At 45.7% G+C, this 18,668-nt stretch overlaps 1 protein-coding gene across 1 annotated transcript; it reads left to right on the forward strand.

Annotated features, from left to right (window-relative positions):
- The first annotated feature begins 1,681 nt into the window (after positions 1 to 1,681).
- matcap2 (microtubule associated tyrosine carboxypeptidase 2) lies at positions 1,682 to 17,952 on the forward strand. The gene is made up of 7 exons (XM_062529585.1): positions 1,682 to 1,990; positions 4,367 to 5,100; positions 8,695 to 8,838; positions 10,740 to 10,872; positions 12,531 to 12,836; positions 14,782 to 14,879; positions 17,544 to 17,952. The coding sequence occupies exons 1-7, from the start codon at positions 1,966 to 1,968 to the stop codon at positions 17,700 to 17,702; spliced, it is 1,599 nt and encodes a 532-aa protein (XP_062385569.1). The 5' UTR covers positions 1,682 to 1,965; the 3' UTR covers positions 17,703 to 17,952.
- Positions 17,953 to 18,668: the final 716 nt, after the last annotated feature.

Below are 18,668 nucleotides of genomic sequence, written 5' to 3' on the forward strand. Positions count from 1 at the left end.
TAGCATCTTTGCTAGTATAGAGGGCGCCATTGCACAGGTTTTCTAGAGGGGGTTCTGTTCAGTCACTGCTATCCTTTTGAAGCGACCTGACCTGATAATCGAAACAGTTGTTCAATTAGTGTAACCCATTATGCTTTGTTAAGTTGTCTGGAAATTAATAGTGTTTTCCTGTATTGTATCAAGAATTTGGCAATGTTGCAGACAGTAGGCCAATCATTTTCAGACAGGTGTTATAGGCCTAGTCAATTGGCAGACTTCATTCTTTGTGTATTCCTTTGATCCATATTTATATTCACTGTGTGTTCACTCAATTGTCGCCTACTTTAACTATCATTTCCACCGTGTTGCATTGTGTTAGACAAGAAATTACATTTTGCTCCCCTATTTGTTTGACAGCCAGGAAATGACAGTAAAAGTTGACTTGATTTGAGGAATGTCTCTCTCATAAAAGGCTTGAAAAACATTAGGCTGCATCAGTAGCAAGGGAAAAGGGTAAAAGGGAACCACAATGCCACTGTTTACACAATTTAAAAGTATTAGTTACATTATCCAAATTACATAGTAGGCCTAACTTGAAAGACAAAGACAAATACATTTGGACAGACCGCTCCATGTACTGTAGGCTAAAGTGGATAGCTTGTTATGGTTATGGATAATATAGAGTTATTTTTGGTATGTTATGGCATTTGTTTATTTTCATTAGGCTATTAATCATTGATATTGCATTGACATTAAAGATAGATAGATAGATAGATATACTTTATTCATCCCCAAGGGGAAATTACAGTGTTTCAGCAGCATACAAACACAACATTCAACAAAAACATACAAACATGCATACATACAGAAGAAATATTTAAAATGTTACTCTTATCTCTCTGCCCAGATGGGAGTCATTATAAAGTGCTATTGCAGTAGGTAAAAAAGTCTTTCTGTATCTGTCTTTCTTACAGCTTAGTTGGCGTAGCCTCCAACTGAAAACACTTTTTTGTTTTACCAGTACATTGTGTAGTGGATGAGTGGTATTGTCCAATATATTGAAAAGTTTGTGCAGCATCCTTCTCTCCACCACCAACTCCAGGGGCTCTAGGGCCGACCCCAACACAAAGCCAGCCTTCCTTATGATCCTATTTAGTTTGTTAGTGTCCCTGGCTGTAATGCCACCTCCCCAACATATGGCAAGAAAATTGCACTTGCAACAACATTATTATTATGTTATACGATTCCATAATGTAGTCTTACCTACATTTCTAAACTGTTCACTGCTCAATTTTAACTACTGTGTTTTTATTTGTAAGTCGCTTTTAACAAAAGTGTCTGCTAAATCATAATCATAATCATAACCATTAATAAAACACTGGCATGGTGGCAGCTTGAGGTTTAAATGGAGCAAACAAACTCTTTGGGGAGTGAATTGAAAATGTATTCAATTCCTTTAGTTCCACCAATTCCCTATAGCCTAAGCATTATAAAGTGTCGGATTTCATTCAAAGACTTTGCCTGCTTTATGCATTTGCCTAGGCACCATCAGAGTCCATTCTCTGGCTTCATCTACCCACCTGCGCTTCAGAGGAGCGGATGTGACGTACAGGTGACTGTTTCTATGTGACGTATTTGTGTATCATGGCAACAAGACGTGCCTCCTCGCTCTGTCAGTCGAAGCATTCAGGGACTGCAGCTGCAAAGCCCTTTGCAACTGCTGTTGTTGCTGTGTATTCAGTAACTATGTCTTCATTTGGGTATCGGTCCGAATGAAGACACTTACTACCAGCTAGCAAGCGTTTGTCATCGTTGTCTTGCTAGCTGTGTCGTTGTCTATTTTAGCTCAGTTATTTAGCTACTTAAGCTACTGTACAGGGTACAGGCGCACCACTGAAAGAGTTTTTACGTCACGTTAGCTGGCGAGATCGTGTTCTCTCTGTCTTGTAGGCTAGTAATCGAGGTGGACATCCAAGGAGTAAAATAATGCTTGAATCCATCAAAGTTACTGGTATGTATGTTTTCCTTGTGCATTTTCAGAAAATAGTTTGCATCCCTCATGCATAGAGTAAAGTGTTTCAGTCCAACAGTGATCAAGCAGTCAGCTCACGAAGAACGGTGTTTGTTAAAGGCAATGTAATCTTGTGTCAACTATTGGATTCATCCTTTTCCCAATTACATTTGAACGAATGTCACAAGGTTAATGTTGACTACCCTGACTATACACAAGGGTGAGGTTTTCGATGTTACCTCGTTCATTGTCGTGTTGCAGGTGTGTGGTTTTGAAGTCATTATATATGTGGATCTTGTCAGTCCACATTGTTCAGAGAATAAATGAATGAGACCTAAATGTCTTGTGTTAAAAATGCTGTGCTGTGGTTGTTGTGGATCTTGACATAACAATGAAAGTGGTTGAGCAGTCAACCTCCACTTAATGTTTCGTAGTTGATGTGTTTGAGATAGTGATTGGGGATCTATGTTTCAGAGAAAAAACATTCAGCTGACTGTTATAACTGTTTTATGCTAAAAGCCTCATATCGATTCATCCACCAAGAATAATGCATCAGAATACCTTTTTATATTGAGCAAAGGACCAGTATCGTGTAATGACCTGAAAGTATAGTTTACCATGCTTCAATAATCAAATTGATGTCATGATCCATGATTCATGGAACAATTTTCTAAACAGAGCTCTTAACTCAAACCACTTGATTGTGCCCTTTTGAAAGTTTAGCCAGGTCATCTCTAAATGAAAGTGGATCCAGCGTTAAGTGTTCGTCCTGTCTGGTGCCTGCGGAGGCTCAGTCATTAGTGTTCCGTGGATGCCCTCTCTTCCACCTCACTGCATGCCAGCCAGAACGCAGCGCAGTTCAGCTGGCAGTGTTGCCGCCCCGGGCCCCTTGGCACTGAGGCTCTCCAGTCCAATCCACGCTCTCTCTCTCTCTCTCTCTCTCTCTCTCTCTCTCTCTCTCTCTCTCTCTCTATCTCTGCCTACAGACATCAAGATCACTTTATAATGACTAGACTACCCATGGAATATACGTACCTAGTGCCTAGTGAAGCAGGAGAGAAAAAGCTTACATCATACCCGCTGTAGCATCGACTAAAAATAGATGCGTCCACGCTGTCACATCCGCACGGCTATAATAGACGCTGCTTGAAGCTGAGTTAATGTGTGTGTGTGTGTGAGTGAGTTTGTGTGTGAACATGAAGGAACCGGGGAGCTGCTATTGTTTGGGACAGCGCATGAGAGCTGTGTTGCTTTGAAAACCAAATGAGACATGGGACACTGACGCCACAAAGAAACCTCCCGAGTGTGGGGTGTTCAGAGTGGCCGTCTCAGTGCCAGCTTGTTTTTCTGACAGAAACGGGCCAAAGACATTGCTCCTGTTCTCTCTCCCTCTTACAGTACATACACCTACTTGCTTCCCCTCTCTTCCTCTCGTTCAGTCACGCTCTCTCTCGCTCTCTTTCTCTCCCTCTCTCCTTCCCTGTTTGAATAAGAGGATTAGTCTGTCCAAGTAGAGATAGAACACACTCGTCCTGGAATGAAAGGGACTCCCTTTTTTAAGCCTCAGCTTAAGGTAAACATCTCACGTTACCCATACATTACCTCTCTCTCTCTCTCTCTCCCTCTCTCTCTCTCTCTCTCTTTCTATCACTCTCTCTCTCCTTCTAAAATTCAAATTCAAATTCAAATGAGCTTTATTGGCATGACTTACAGTAGAAGAGTAGTGTTGCCAAAGCCATCATACAGTGCAAACAGATGCACTGTAAATATCTGTTTTGAAGGTAACACACAAGCATCAAAAACAAAATGGAATAAATGTATAATAAATAAAAATGTATGGTCTTAAGTTCATATATCTACTCAGAAATAAGTTAACTAGGTCAACATAAGTATGTCTAGATTATCTTTGGTTAAAAAAGGAAACATAGCTTTCAGCTTAAAGTATTCTAAAATTAAAGGAAACGTATAGATTTCAGTAAAATCTAAATTAAAAGGAAAATTGCTAAATTATCTTGGGTTAAATAAAAAAAGGAAACTTATAGATTTCAACTTTAAAGTATTATATAGTTGTAATAAAGTATTCTATATCTCTCTCTTCCCTTATTCTCTCATGTGCCTTCCTTTCTCTGTGTCTGATTCTCATTTTCTCTCTCAATATTCCTCTCTCATTCACTCTCTTCCCCTCTCTCTCTGTCTTTCTCTCTCTTTCTCTCATGTACCTGCTCTGTCTTGCTCTCTCTGTGTGTGATTCTCATTTACACTCTTTATATTCCTCTCTCATTCACTCTCTTCCCCTCTCTCCCTATCCTTCTCTCTCTCTCACCTCCCCACTCTCTCTCTCTCTCTCTCTCTCTCTCTCTCTCTCTCCCTACTCAGAGCGTTTGCACTGGCCAGAGCTGGAGCAGACTAAGAAGCAGGTGTTGTTGAGCCCGTCGGCACCGGAGAAGCCCCTGAGTCCCAGCCAGCTGTGCCTGGAGCGCCTGTCGTCCGGCATGCTGAAGGACCTCCTGACCGCTGGCACCGGCAGCTTCACCGTGCTGCTGCAGAGCGAGGACGACGAGCGCCAGAGCCCCAAACACTCGCCCTACCGCCGGCCGCGGCGGGCCCCGCGATGTGGCTCCGTGGCCGGGCCGGGGGTGCAGGGAGCGCCAGGGCGCGGAGAGAGGTGCCACCGCCCCACCACCGGCAGCACCGCCGCTGGATCCCTGATGCTGCTGTCTCCGGAGGGGTGCGGAGACGCACGGCAGAGCCAGGCCGTCTTCCAGACCGGCAGTGGTGGAGTGGGCCTCAGGTCCAGCCAGAGCATCACGGTGTCGGGGAGTACCATGGGCCTGTCCCCCCGTCCTGCTGTCCAGACCCGCAAGAGCTGCTCCCCGCGCGCCACCACCAAGCTGCCCCTGCTGGCCAAGAATGGTAGTGCACGTGACGGGGAGAACTCCATCAAGAGGCTGTGCATACTGACCGCCATCAAGCCCGCCAACGTGGAGAAGGAGAAGCTCAAGTTCTTCAAGTCCAACTACAGCTACAACCCACAGTTTGAGTACAGCAACCCCGTGTCCTCTCAGGTGATCGCCAAACACAACAACGCCTCGGACCGCTTCCTCACGCAGGTAATGAACCCCCCCCCCCCACACACACACACACACACAGTAGCATCCTTGCTCCTTGCAAACACACACACATGTACATGCCCTATTATCCATGGTGCTTTCAGTGTGGCTTTCAGTCTGGCTACTGGCCTTCCACTACAACAAGGCAGCCTTGACCTCTACCCCTCTTCATGCTTTCCTGCCAGATCTGTAATCCTGTAGGCTTCAGTGAGAGCGTCTGGTCTCTGCCAACCTGCTCTCTGAGCTTCAGTCTGAGCTTTAGAACATTTGATCAGCCTCACCTTCCTCCTCCGCGACCTGCCTTCCACCCTCATTGTTCTTGCCAAGATGAGTAACATCTCTCTAGTCACCTGGCTAGTGGCTGCAGGTGTCAGTGAGTCTGGCACTAGTCTGTGCCAAGGTAAGATCATCTGATCTGTGCCAACCTTAGAGCATCAGCCTGTGCCAACCCGAGAGTGTCTGATCCGAGAGTGTCTCACCCTCCTCCTCATCCTCTGCCATCTCTCTTCCACCTACCCCCTGCTCCCTTGCTTGCTGCCAAACTGAGTACCATCTCTCCAGTCACCTGGGGACAGGTAGAGTGGACCCATCTCTCCATTCACCTGGGCACAGGTGGAGCACATCGTTCCACAGGTGTGTGCCAACCTCAGAGATAATCATGAGCAGTGATGCTCTGTCTGAGAGTAGAGTGAGTCTGGGTGAGTTGTGGTGCGTACTGCAGTGTTCCATACCACATTTGGGTCTAAGTGCCCATGGGGTCCTAGAGTCCCCTGGGTCCATGTCATCTCCCGATCTCCCGATCCCATCTCTCTCGGCAAAAAGAAGAAGAAAAAATAAAACAGAGGAGCACACACACTACTGTACATCCACGTATTAAGGCCTGAACACACCAACCCGATAATCGGCCGTCGGGCAGTCGGGGGCGGTCGGGGACTCGAGTCTGTTTGGTGTGTCCCGAGCCGTCGCCAGTCGTCGGCGGCGTCGGGGCTAATTTTGGCCTGCTTTTCTGCCGACGGTCGGCCGGTCGGATTGGTGTGTTCAGGCCTTTAGGCAGTGCGTCCAGAGACACAGTGGCCCAATGTCAGGAAGCAGAGAGGAGACAGCAGAGATGCCCAGTGCAAGACTGGAGTCAGGACGAGACTGGAAAAACAGATTGAGTTATCTGTGTGCCTGAGTGGAGTAGTGCGATCGATCGATCAGTCTTTGCTAAACGCAGCAGAGTGATTTGGCAGAACAGTCAGCTGTGCAACACAGCCAGAACAGATGAGCCACAAAGAGATCAGAACACCACCCTATCATTACAGCTTAAGGAGACTGCTAAACACTCACTGCGCAAACAGAACTGGTTAATCTGACCTTGGAAAGAACAAGTGTAACTCAGCCAGAGTACCTGTGTTCTTTTCATTTGAACTTGAAGCTACTGTACAAGCTGGTACAGGCTGTGAATGTGAAACTCACTGAACCCAGTGAGGAGGTTCCTCCTCTCTTGTCATTGGCACCCACAGATCTTACTCGGTTCGCTGATTTTGAGACTTATCTGGGTCATTGCAGACCTAGCAATATACGGTATAATAATAAAGATTGTTCAAACAAGCAAGAAACCTTAGCAACAAATGTACATTCTTCTCAGTCACTCCAGGTGAATTATTTGATTTCCCCTGCAGAGTGAGTGACCTATTGGAATGTTGGTTAGAACAGTTGGGTTGCTATGGTTGCCATTGTTCTGTTTACAGTTCCTGTGTGACTGTGACATCAGCGTTGTGTGGAGAGGTGGCAGTGGATCTCTTTGGTAGTTTCAGGTTGTCACCCACAGTGTCAGGTGGAAACAAGAGAAGTCTCAGCAGGAAACTGGGTAAAAGGATCCCGAGGGGCGGTCTCTCTCTCTTCTCTGCTTCTCTTTCCTTTTCTCTTTCCTCTTCTCCTCAATCCCATCCTATCCTCCTCTTCTCTTGACCCAGACCCAGCTCTCAAAGACAAGTCGTTGTTAAAAAAAAAAAAGGCTCCTGAAATGCTTCTCAAAATGCCCCCTATCTACTGACTAGGCAAGGTACAAGAGCTCTTGCCAGCGCACTCCAGCAGCTTAAGTGACATCGAGTGCTATAAAGTTGAGCTTCCTTGAAGATGAGTTTGTGTTCCAGTGAGCAGGAGCTGTGGAGGATCACATGGGGGCTAAATGAGCCAGTAAACTCAGGAGACCATCAAGACCTGAGACCTGATCAACTCACTGCAGTCGCTTTTTATGATTAACAATGAACATGAATTTCACACATTTTGTGTGAAAATATGGACGTTTTCAAAAAATGCATGCAATGAGGAAATACATATGGGCACATATGGGAAATCACTGCCTGATTTCATTCTTCACAACTTATTAAATATTAAACACTAGTGTACTAATGTCTGGATCAGATGACACAATTTTTTTGTCTTTCACAATGGTCTTGTAGGATTGAAGGGCACTTGTAGACACATCTTTGGACAGGAGGCTGGCCACATTACAAGATTACAGTACATATGTGCGGGTCCTGTGTCATCACAGTGTCAACAAAGTGTCATAGGAGATTCCCCCAAATGAGTACGTCACATAACAACATGCATTCCTCCTAGTCCTATGGAGTCATTCCCGACCTTTTATATTCGGGCACAATGCTGGAAATGTATCATCCATGACAAAATGGTGGCAAAATGGGGCTGAAATCATGTTATCAAGCCATCAGCTAATAGCTAGAGTACTAGCTGGATGACCATCGGAGGCGATGCAGTGGCACTGTAAGTGATGTGGTTAATGATCTGTGGTGGTAAGCATTGGTTATGCAGGAGATCTGACCGCATCGAGGCCCCAAGGCCAGAGAGCTCGCATCCCACTGCACACAGAGATACAGAGAGACATTCCGTGTTCCACATTCCATTCTGCATGCCATATTCCATCAGGATCTGTTGTGGTTACGTCAGCCCAAGCATCTCTCGAGAAGACAAATTAGGGAGATCATTACCAATGAGCAAAGGGCTTTTAGTGGTGTATGTAACTCAGGCTTGGGGTTATAGGTCCAGTTATCTAATAACGATATGATAACTCGTGTAGTGTAAAGCAAGCAATACTAATAGAATAGGCAGTGCTTGGACTGCACGTGTGAATAAAAGCGAGTGAATAACAGTAGAACACACAAAGTACAGCAATTTCAGTAGATACATCTAATGAAATGATGTCCTATAGTGTGTCAATACTGTATGTGAAATAAAACCCTTACTACAAAGCAAGAAGGCAGTAACTACGCAGAGTGAAAACTGAAAAAAATTACCTTAAAGTTATCCTGTTGTCAAGCCTATGTAGTTGTAGGTGGATTATTGGACATGTGGAGGTTTTGGTACTTAACATTAACTTATTGTTGGTAAATATCAATCTTCATAACATCTTGAATGTATCGAAAAATGATCATTAAAATATTTCGACCAAAAATGCAATTACTGCCTTTTTGCTTTGTAGGGCAGTACTGTGTCAACGTGTTTAACACTATTGGTTATAAAAAAAATCACATGTTTGTTTTTTAAAAACAAATCTGAGCCTGTTGTGTTGTGTTGTGTTGTGTTGTTCAGGCGGTTCGGATCATGGAGCTGGCTTTGCTGAAGTATGGCAACTATGAGAAGTTTGAGCAGGCCACAGGGGGCAGTCTGTTGACCAAGAGTCGCATCTGGTACCAGGTCAAGAGGTACATGGAGAAGGAGGGATGTCTGGGGGAGGTGAGACAGTGCAGACACACACACACACACACACACACACACACACACACATACGCCCCACATTACATAAAATTACTATTGATTTAATGTGCTTCAGAGCTAACTTCTCTTCAGGAGACAGACAGTTTTGGACAGAGTGCAGGAGCTGTGTATGTGTATGTGTATGTGTGTGTGTGTGTGTGTGTGTGCGTGTGTGTGTGTGTGTGTGTGAACACACATGCATTGGATCGGGTGCGAGTGTTTGTGATGGAGAGCTGACAGACCATAGCGTCCACAGGAGATGTACTTTGCTCAGAGTTGAGGAGAAATAGACAGGACAGAGTGCAGCAGCTGTGTGTGTGTGTGTGTAGAGTGCAGCAGTGTGTGCGTCAGTGTGTGTGTGTGTTCAGAAAGTTTGTACTATTGACTACTGCCTTGTAGTACTATTGATTTAATGTGCCTCAGAGCTAAATTCCCTTCAGGAATCAGGAGACACAGACAGTTTTGGACAGAGTGCAGCCGCAGTGTGTGTGCGTGCACGCATGTGTGTGTGTGTGTGTGTGTGTGTGTGTGTGTGTGTGTGTGCACGTGCAGTTGCATCTGATGTGGTGCGTGTGTCTCCTGAAGCAGACCTTGGTGGTGACTCTGGTGTCCCCTCGGTTTTGGGAGAATATGTCCCGACGGATTAGCCATCCGCTCAGCGAAACTGACAGGGCCAATCACATCATGCGGAAAAAGCCCTGGGATACCTCAAACCTTGCAAAATAATATCTGCTCCCCGAGGAGCTATCGCTGCCATGACTCAACAGTTACCCACTGCGGGGTGACAGATAAACAGCAGGGCAAATATGCCGCCAGGACCTTACAAAGAGCTCTGTTCTAGAACGTTATAAAGAGTTCTCTTCTGGAACGTTCCGTAGGATGGCTGCATCTGAGTCATAAGGAAAGCAGTCACACTTATGTAACAGGGACATAGCACTCCTCTTCTTTTTTCCTTTCAAACAACAACAACACCAAGGACAGCGTCCATATATTTCTATATCTATATTCATATAAAGAAAAGAGCCCATAATCTGCTTGACACTGTGCTATTGCTCAGCTAGTGATGCAAATGAGCAGAACTCAGTAGAGCATGCTGGCCTGTGAATCATGTTCCATCTGTTTGGATCAGTACGTCTGGTGAGCGCTGAAGCTCACTGAAGCTAAGCGGGAAAAAGGTGGAAAATAGACACTGCGCCGGGATGATTTAGACTTTGAGACATCTGACAAAGTGTCGCTGACTCGCTAAGCTCTGTAATACCCTAACTGCTTTTCTTTTTCTCTATCACAATGGACGTTTATCCATGTGGCCATTGACAGTTTCCCTAGCAGACTCTCTCAGACTCGCAGGTCATTACAGATGTGTGCACTTCAGTTCTCAGGGAACTCTTGGTTAGAGTAGAGACCCACCCTAATAGGTTTCCAGGCAGCAACCGTTAATTGGATTTGCATCCAATCATTCAGCCTGACGTTTTCATCACCATTCATTCACCACCATATAGTGTATGCTACATGTCTTTTACACTTACCCGTAATTTCTCAACTATTAGTCACGGCTTATACACTGATTTTGCTAAATTGTTTCAACTATGAGGTTAATACACATGGACAGTTAATATGGTATTAATATGGATTAATTTGTTTCTTTTAACTTGAATAAAACACTGTCCTGCGGCTCATCCACAATTTGCACCTGTGCAAAACATAGTAGAAAAATCAATAAATCATAAAAGTGTGTGTGTGTGTGTGTGTGTGTGTGTGTGTGTGTGTGTGTGTGTGTGTGTGTGTGTGTGTGTGTGTGTGTGTGTGTGTGTGTGTGTGTGTGTGTGTGTGTGTGTGTGTGTCTGTGTGTGTGTGTGTGTGTGTGTGTGTGTGTTTCTCAGATCGTGGTGCACCTGACTGATGACCTGCTCTCCAGGGCGTCCATGACAGTGGTCAACAGCAGGCCCACCCTGACCATCAACATGTCCACAGCACGAGAACACTGGCTGGAGGGCATGCTACGGCACGAGATAGGTAGGTGTGTGTGTGTGTGTGTGTGTGTGTGTGTGTGTGTGTGTGTGTGTGTGTGGTCAGGTCCACTGCCCGAGAAAACTGGCTGGAGGGCTACAGCACAAAATAGGTAAGTGTGTGTGTGTGTGTGTGTGTGTGTGTGTGTGTGAGAGAGAAAACTGGCTGGAGGGCATGCTACAGCACAAAATAGGTAAGTGTGTGTGTGTGTGTGTGTGTGTGTGTGTGTGTGTGTGTGTGTGTGTGTGCATGTGCGCGCGCTTGTGCCTGTTTGTGTGTGAATGAGTGTGGCATGTGCGTGTGCATGCATGTGTATTTGTACTGTATGTGTGTTTGCATCTGTGTGTGTGTGTGTGTAAGACATATGAGCCTCTCCCTCTCTTTGATTGCTCAGAGATAGTGTGTGTGTGTGTGTGTGTGTGTGTGTGTGAGTAAGACATATGAGCCTCTCCCTCTCTTTGATTGCTCAGAGATGCTGTGTATGTGTTTGTGTGTGTGTGTTATGATCCCTTATGTATAATTGCTGAGCTGCTGATAGTGACAGGATGAGAGACCCTGTTGTGTGGAAGCACTGAGTAGAGAGAGAGAGATGGAGAGAGAGAGAGAGAGAGAGAGAGAGGGAGAGATATGGAGGGACAGAGAAATTGAGAAGGGGAAGGATACAGATATGGAGTGATGAAGGCATAGTGAGGTAGAGGGATGGAGTGATCGAGAGAAAGATTGAGAGAGTGAGGGATAAAGAGGTGGAGAGGAGGGAGAGACATTGATAGAGCTGGAAGGAGTGATGGAAAGATGGAAAGATACAGGAATGTAGAAACGGAAGGATAGAGTCGTGGAGAGATAGAGAGATGGACGTGTGTCTGATGAACGTGGGTCAGCAGCTCTCAGCCCAGCCCAGATGGATCAGAGTCTGAGTCAGGAGGAGTGTGCATGTGTATGTGTGTGTGTGCGTGTGTGTGCGTGTGTTTGTGCGTGTGTGTGTGCGTGTGTGTGCGTGTGTTTGTGCGTGTGTGTGTGTGCGTGTGTGTGTGTGTGTGGTGTGTGTGTGTGTGTGTGTGTGTGTGTGTGTGTGTGTGTGTGTGTGTGTGTGTGTGTGTGTGTGTGTTAGTCAGGAGGAGGCAGCATGCGCTCCGCTCTACAGCACTCAGTAATTAAAAGCTCTCCTCTCTTCTCCTCTCTCATCACAGAGTGCTTCCACTGACCTCATTTACTCTTATCCGTTACTCTCAGCGTGAGTGTGTGTGTGTGTGTGAGGGGGAGAGAGAGAGAGAGAGAGTGTGTGTGTGTGTGTGGGTGTGTGGGTGCTGAATGAGCTCAGGTTCTTCCTGTCTTCCTGTCACTGGCGATTAATGAATGAATGACTGAATGTGCTGCCTGTTGAAATATACCACTGCCTCCACATATTCAGAGCTGCATGTGTGTGTGTGAGAGAGAGAGTATGTGTGTATGTGTGTCTTTGTGTGTGCGCGTGTATGTGTGTTAGACTAAATTGGCTGACTGAATGTGGGTGAGTGAGAGAGAAATCCACCTCCACATTTTCAGGGTGACAGAATCGTGTGCTGTGATTACTGAGCTTTTTCACTGTGTCGAATCAAATGTTCAGAGCTCAGGAAATGATTTCAGCAATTTCCTGCTGCGTTGTGATTGGCTGTGTCCTCGCTCAGGCACACACTACTTCCGGGGTATCAACAACAGCCAGCAGCCGTGGGGCAGCAGCAGCGGCCGCAAGAAGCACAACCTACGACCTCTGAACCCTACGGAGGAGGGCCTGGCCAGCATCCACAGCGTGCTGTTCCGGAAGGATCCGACGCTGTGGCGCGCCGCGCTGCTCTACTACACCGTCTACCAGGCCAGCCGCATGTCCTTCGCCCAGCTCTTCCAGGACCTCGGCCGCTTCGTGCAGGACCCCAACACGCGCTGGGACTACTGCGTGCGCGCCAAGAGGGGGCAGACCGACACCTCACAGCCAGGTGAGAAGGGTGCAGCTCAACAACAACTAGCACAACCACAACAACAACAACAACTAGAGCAACAACAACTAGCACAACAACAACAGCAATAACAACAACAACTAGCACAACAGCAACAACAGCAACAACAACAACAACTAGCACACCAACAACAACAACAACATCAACAACTAGCACACCAACACAAAACAAACAGGACGGAGCACAAGGCAGCATACACAAGAGGCAGCAGACTGACACCTCACAGCCAGAAGGGTAGAGCACAACAACAACAACAACAACAACAACAACTACTGTATTTTCTGGAGTATAAGTCGCACTGGAGTATAAGTCGCACCAGTCAAAAAATGCCTCATGAAGAGGAAAAAGCCATAATAAGTCGCACCTGACTATAAGTCGCATTTATTCAGATATGTATTCACAAAATCCAAGACCAAGAACAGACAGAGGCTGTAACTAGACACAGATGCCAAAAAGATTAACATTAATGACGAGAAGGCGTGAATGGCCGCCCACCTGTAGCTGTAGACAGCTGTAGACAGTAATGTTTACTCCTCTTTCATTTCGGAATTATTCAAAAACATGTTAAATTTCATATATAAGTCGCACCTCACTATAAGTCGCAGGGCCAGCCAAACTGTGAAAAAAAGTGCGACTTATAGTCCGGAAAATACGGTAGCACAACAGCACAAAAGAACAACGACGGAGCACAAGATACTGTAGCCTACGCAAGGCTTAAAGTTCTCAGGCACGGTGCCTAAATTCAGGCGTGGCCCAGGCAGTTTTTGGTTTAAAAATAGATCATAATATATTGAAGCGTCAAACAGATAAATTCAGGCACAGAGATGTTCCCTGCTTTTTAAGCCTTTGCATACGATAAGACCCAGAACACTGCAACAGCCAAACACGATAACACATTTGGCACATTACTGCAGCCAAGCCATTTGTACAGTCATTTCTACAGTTTCAAGTTGTACGCACACATACACAACTTTTGAGTCTGATTTGATTTGATGCGCACTCATGCACGGGTACACGCACACACACACACACACACACACACACACACACACACACACACACACACACACACACAGGCTAAGTATAAAGGCTTTAAAAGTCTATAAACACTTGGCAGTTGGCTCATAGCACAGTGTATTTCATCTCTGTGTAATAAAATACAGCACAATTGGAGGGGGGTAGTTGTTGTGGCACTTACTATGTAATATCTAATAACTCTTTAATATGTAATAATCCTCCATCAAATAAATGACTGAGCGTGACCGAGAGACTGTAATCCACCCTGTAGTACAAAACACATCCAACACACACACACACACACACACACGCACGCACACATCGGCACAGCTCAGTGTGTGTGCCAAACAGTGTGGATGCCAGTCAGTGTGAACTTTGCTGCCAGCACAAATGCCATCTCACCATCTCAAGGCCTTGGCTTTATACACACATACACACACACTCAAGCACATGCACGCAGGCACGCACGCACTCATGCACGCGTACACACACACACTATCTCTGAGCAATCAAAGAGAGGGAGAGGCTCATATGTCTTACACACACACACACACACACACACACACACACACACACACAGATGCACACACACACATACAGTACAAATACACATGCATGCAGACGCACATGCCACACTCATTCACACACAGACAAACAGGCACAAGCTCCTCTCTCATCGACTCCCCTCTTCTCCTCACTCTTCTCCTCTCCATTCCTTTCTTCTCGTCACTGATTCTCTCCTCTCCCCTCATCTTCTCTCCTCTTTTCCTCTGTCCTCATCCTCTCCTGTTCTCTCTTCTCCTCTCTCATCCTCTCCTCTCCTCCCTTATTTTCTCCTCTCCACTCTTTTCTTCTCTTCACTGATCCTCTGTTCTCTTCACTCGTCTTCTCTCCTCTCTCCTCTCAGGTTGCTTCAGTAAGGACCAGGTGTACCTGGACGGCATCCTGAAGATCCTCAGGCATCGGGAAAAAATTGACTTTCCACTGCTGATGGCACTGGGCAAGGTGAGGACACAGCTATCGCCCCCTAGTGGCGGGGTAGGGGATCAGTCTTCATCTGTATGGTTGATACCCAAAGAATTGTATTTCTATATTCCATTATCTGTGGGTGTGCAATGCTCCACATGTTTGTGCCAGATGTGTAGTACAACTTGTCTTTAAGTCATGGTTTTTCATAATAATTGAGGAGTCAATCATCAGGTCAGTGCTAAATGATGTTTTCTAATGAAAGTTCGAGAGGAGCCCACAGGGATGATTGACAGTAATGAACCCTGTCTTCCGCCACCGGCCTCCTTATCCATCCATCACATGGCATTTGCAAAGATTATCCATCCTGCTCCCCCTACTCCTCCATTTTACTAGTGACCTAGTTTACTCATCCTTCTTACACTCCATTGCGATGACCGCTTCAGGCATTTCAGGACCACGGCCAGCTACCATGCCAAACCTGCGCTTAGCTTATCGCTCAGCAAATAGCTACCATACTGACGGGCAAACTAGTGAATGCATGTTCATCTGAGCTTGATATGAGCTCAATAACCAACCACATGCACTGAAAGTTACAGAATGACAGGAAGCAAGTGGGAGAGAGAGATGGGGTGGGATTGGGAAATGACCGCCGGTCGGATTTGAGCCCAGGTCCCTGTTGGCATATGGATGCTGTGATATGGACACTGCATGTTTCCCTGTGTCACATTTTTTTTGCCGATGTTTGAAAAATCCGTCAGTGAGGGTCATCACAAAACATAAAGAGGTTTTTGACCCTGACTCTGACCTCAGAGTGTTCAGGGGCCGGTTTCACTAAGATAGACTGTGACTATAACTTAGACTAAGGGTATAGTCAGACTTAGCATAGACGTCTACATAATAGTGTTGTACAAAGCAGTTAAGACACCAACTATCCTAAGTAGGACTAGATGCAAAGAATTGTGGGTAATCTAGGTACTTTAAGACTCTTTTCAAAACAAAAAACATGGCCGACCGAGTGGACACTAACCACGTAGCTTTTACTCACCCAGAGAACCTGTGCATTTTGGAGGAGTTTAACACGTATAAAGACTTTTTTGTGTCATGGCCAGTGTGGTTGTCGTTGCTGGCTAAGGTAACGGATAAATATTTTGCTCCCGTCTTGTCCTACCCATGTTCTATCCCACTTCACCGTAAGAGGCATTGTAACGTTAGCTGGCTAGCTGGCTAGGAAGCTAAGTTACTTTCACCATGCAAGTTACCAGTCCGCATGCTCTTTTAATGTGTGCATTTCACGTTTAAGGTTGTTTACATTTTATTTGGAGGCAGGAACATACATTGTTGCCTTAATCTAGCCAGGTTAGTTTAAAGCAGACGCTGTAGGACTGAAGCCCTGCTAGCCTGCTTATTTCAAATGGATAAGCTAACGTAATTTAGCACCTTTTCTGTTGTTACAATGGTGATATAGCACTTAAGACCCATGTTAGCCTGGGGGTGAGGTGTCTATTTTTTTAAGTCTAAAATTAGATAGTCTTAACTTTTGTGAAACTGGCTTAATTGCATTAGACTGGTCCATAAAGAAACGTAAGACCTATACCCATAGACCAGTCTAAACTACCTTAGTGAAACCGGCCCCAGGTCTTCATTAGATCATCTGTCTGTCTTTAGTCTGCCTCAAAACAGCACTGCTGGAGATGCGGAGAGCCTGAGACCAGTTATTAACTCCATACTAACCTGCCTCCATACTAAGCTGAGACCAGTTATTAACTCCATACTAACCTGAGACCAGTTATTAACTCCATACTAATCTGAGACCAGTAACTAACTCCATACCAACGTGAATTCATACTAACCTCACTCCATACTAACCTGAGATCAGTAATTAACTCCATACTAACCTGAGTTTAGTAATTAACTCCATACTAACCTGAGTTTAGTAATTAACTCCATACTAACCTGGCTCCATACTAACCTGAGCTCAGTAATTAACTCCAGACTAACCTGAGTTTAGTAATTAACTCCAGACTAACCTGGCTCCATACTAACCTGAGTTAACACTTTAAATGCTTCAGCTCTCACTGATCAGCTTGGCGAATTGACTGTTTCAGTCTGGAGTTTATGTAGTTAGAGGGCAGTGTAAGGTCAACAACCCCCCACCCCACCCTCCAAACACACACTCACACACACACACAAACACACACACAAACACACCCCCACGAAGTGCAAATGAGAGTGTGGCGCTTTGCATAAGGAAGTGAAGTGTGACACAGTAAGGCCCTGGGCTAACACAGCAGATGGTAATGTGGGAAGCACACATAATAAAAACAACACTCATTATTTCTTTAACTAACGGAGCACATGGAGCAGAGTGTGGCTGGGTGGGGAGAGGAGATGCAATTATCAGCACAGACCATTAGAGCATGAATTTGAATTGAGATGAAACAATTTTCCAACCTTGCAAGCCGGTGGCCTGTGAAATCACTAATACAGCTAATACAGCCACCAGCTATGCATGAAATAGACTGCCATAGAAAAGGGAGATGTCTTATTGTACTTCACATTAAACATTCCGTGTGTGTGTGTGTGTGTGTGTGTGTTGTGTTTATTGTTTGTTTGTGTGTGCGTGTGCGTGTGTGTGTGAGAGATGCGTTTATTGTGTGTGTGTGTGTGTGTGTGTGTGTGTGTGTGTGTGTGTGTGTGTAGGTGTCGTTTGAGGACGTGGAGAGGTTGCGAGGCCAGGCGGTGATGGAGCACGTGCGGATCCCCCACTTCCTGCAGGACCAGGCGCGCTACAGCGAGCAGCTGCTCAAGATCATGGAGGTCAACCAGCTGACCGACGACGAGCTCCGCTGCCTCATCTGAGCGCGCTCACCAACGGCCCACGATGCAGCCGACACCGGAACGCATCTGGACCGGACCCGGGGACAAATGTGGACCAAATCAGCTGCTGCTAGAAGCCCCTACCCCCTAATACACACACCTTCACCCCCACTGAGCATGCTCCTTCATGAGTGACACCTGCCCCCCTCCTTCACCTGTAGCCACCTCCCCCCTGTTCACCAATCGTCACCATGCATGCTCAGAGACACAAGAACACCTCCTCTCTTTCTCTCTCTCTTTCTCTTTCTCTCATAAATCTCTGTTTCACTCCATGTTTCTCCATATATCCTCTCATCCCTCACACTCTCTCTCACATAGAGTCTCTCTCTCTCTCTCTCTCTCTCTCTCTCTCTGTCTCTCTCTCGCACCTTAAAAGCTAAGTGTACTTTCCTCTGGTTCTTCTGATCACTCTTTTCTAACGAATTCTAATATAACTAATGTTAGCGTTTTTAATGTTGCTTTTTTCTGTGGTCTTCATTCAGGGAATCAGTCACAAGATACAGACGGTATATGTACATATGTCCGTGTGTGTGTGTGTGTGTGTGTGTGTGTGTGTGTGTGTGTGTGTGTGTGTGTGTGTGTGTATAATGTTTGTGCGCTTGTGTGTGTGTGTGTGTGTGTGTGTGTGTGTGTGTGTGTGTGTGTTTGTTTGTTTCTCAACAACCTGTCCAATGCTTGTAGATACTGAGGCAGGGATCTAATGTTAGACTCTTCCATTGTGCATTCAGCCCTCTGTCAGTGGCAGTGCACAGGGCAGACTACACACATTACACTACTCATCAACACTCAAGTCAACTTTAAGTCAATAAGTCACCACTCATCAACACTCTGGAGTGTTGAAGTCAGTACTCAGTAACAGGGAATCCTCACTACATCTGAGTGAGCGAATCCGTTCCATCATACTTCTCGTTCAAAATAGCAGAGCAACACGAGTGTCAGAAAGACAAT

The sequence above is a fragment of the Sardina pilchardus genome, chromosome 24 (genome assembly GCF_963854185.1).
Source record: "Sardina pilchardus chromosome 24, fSarPil1.1, whole genome shotgun sequence".
Lineage (NCBI taxonomy): Eukaryota > Metazoa > Chordata > Actinopteri > Clupeiformes > Clupeidae > Sardina > Sardina pilchardus.

Excerpts from the sequence above, each read along its gene's own strand:
- matcap2 (XM_062529585.1), top strand. The coding sequence starts at position 1,966 with ATGCTTGAATCCATCAAAGTTACTG. Across the intron at positions 8,839-10,739 it reads AGGAGGGATGTCTGGGGGAG|ATCGTGGTGCACCTGACTGA; the intron begins GTGAGACAGTGC and ends TGTGTTTCTCAG. Across the intron at positions 14,880-17,543 it reads TGCTGATGGCACTGGGCAAG|GTGTCGTTTGAGGACGTGGA; the intron begins GTGAGGACACAG and ends GTGTGTGTGTAG.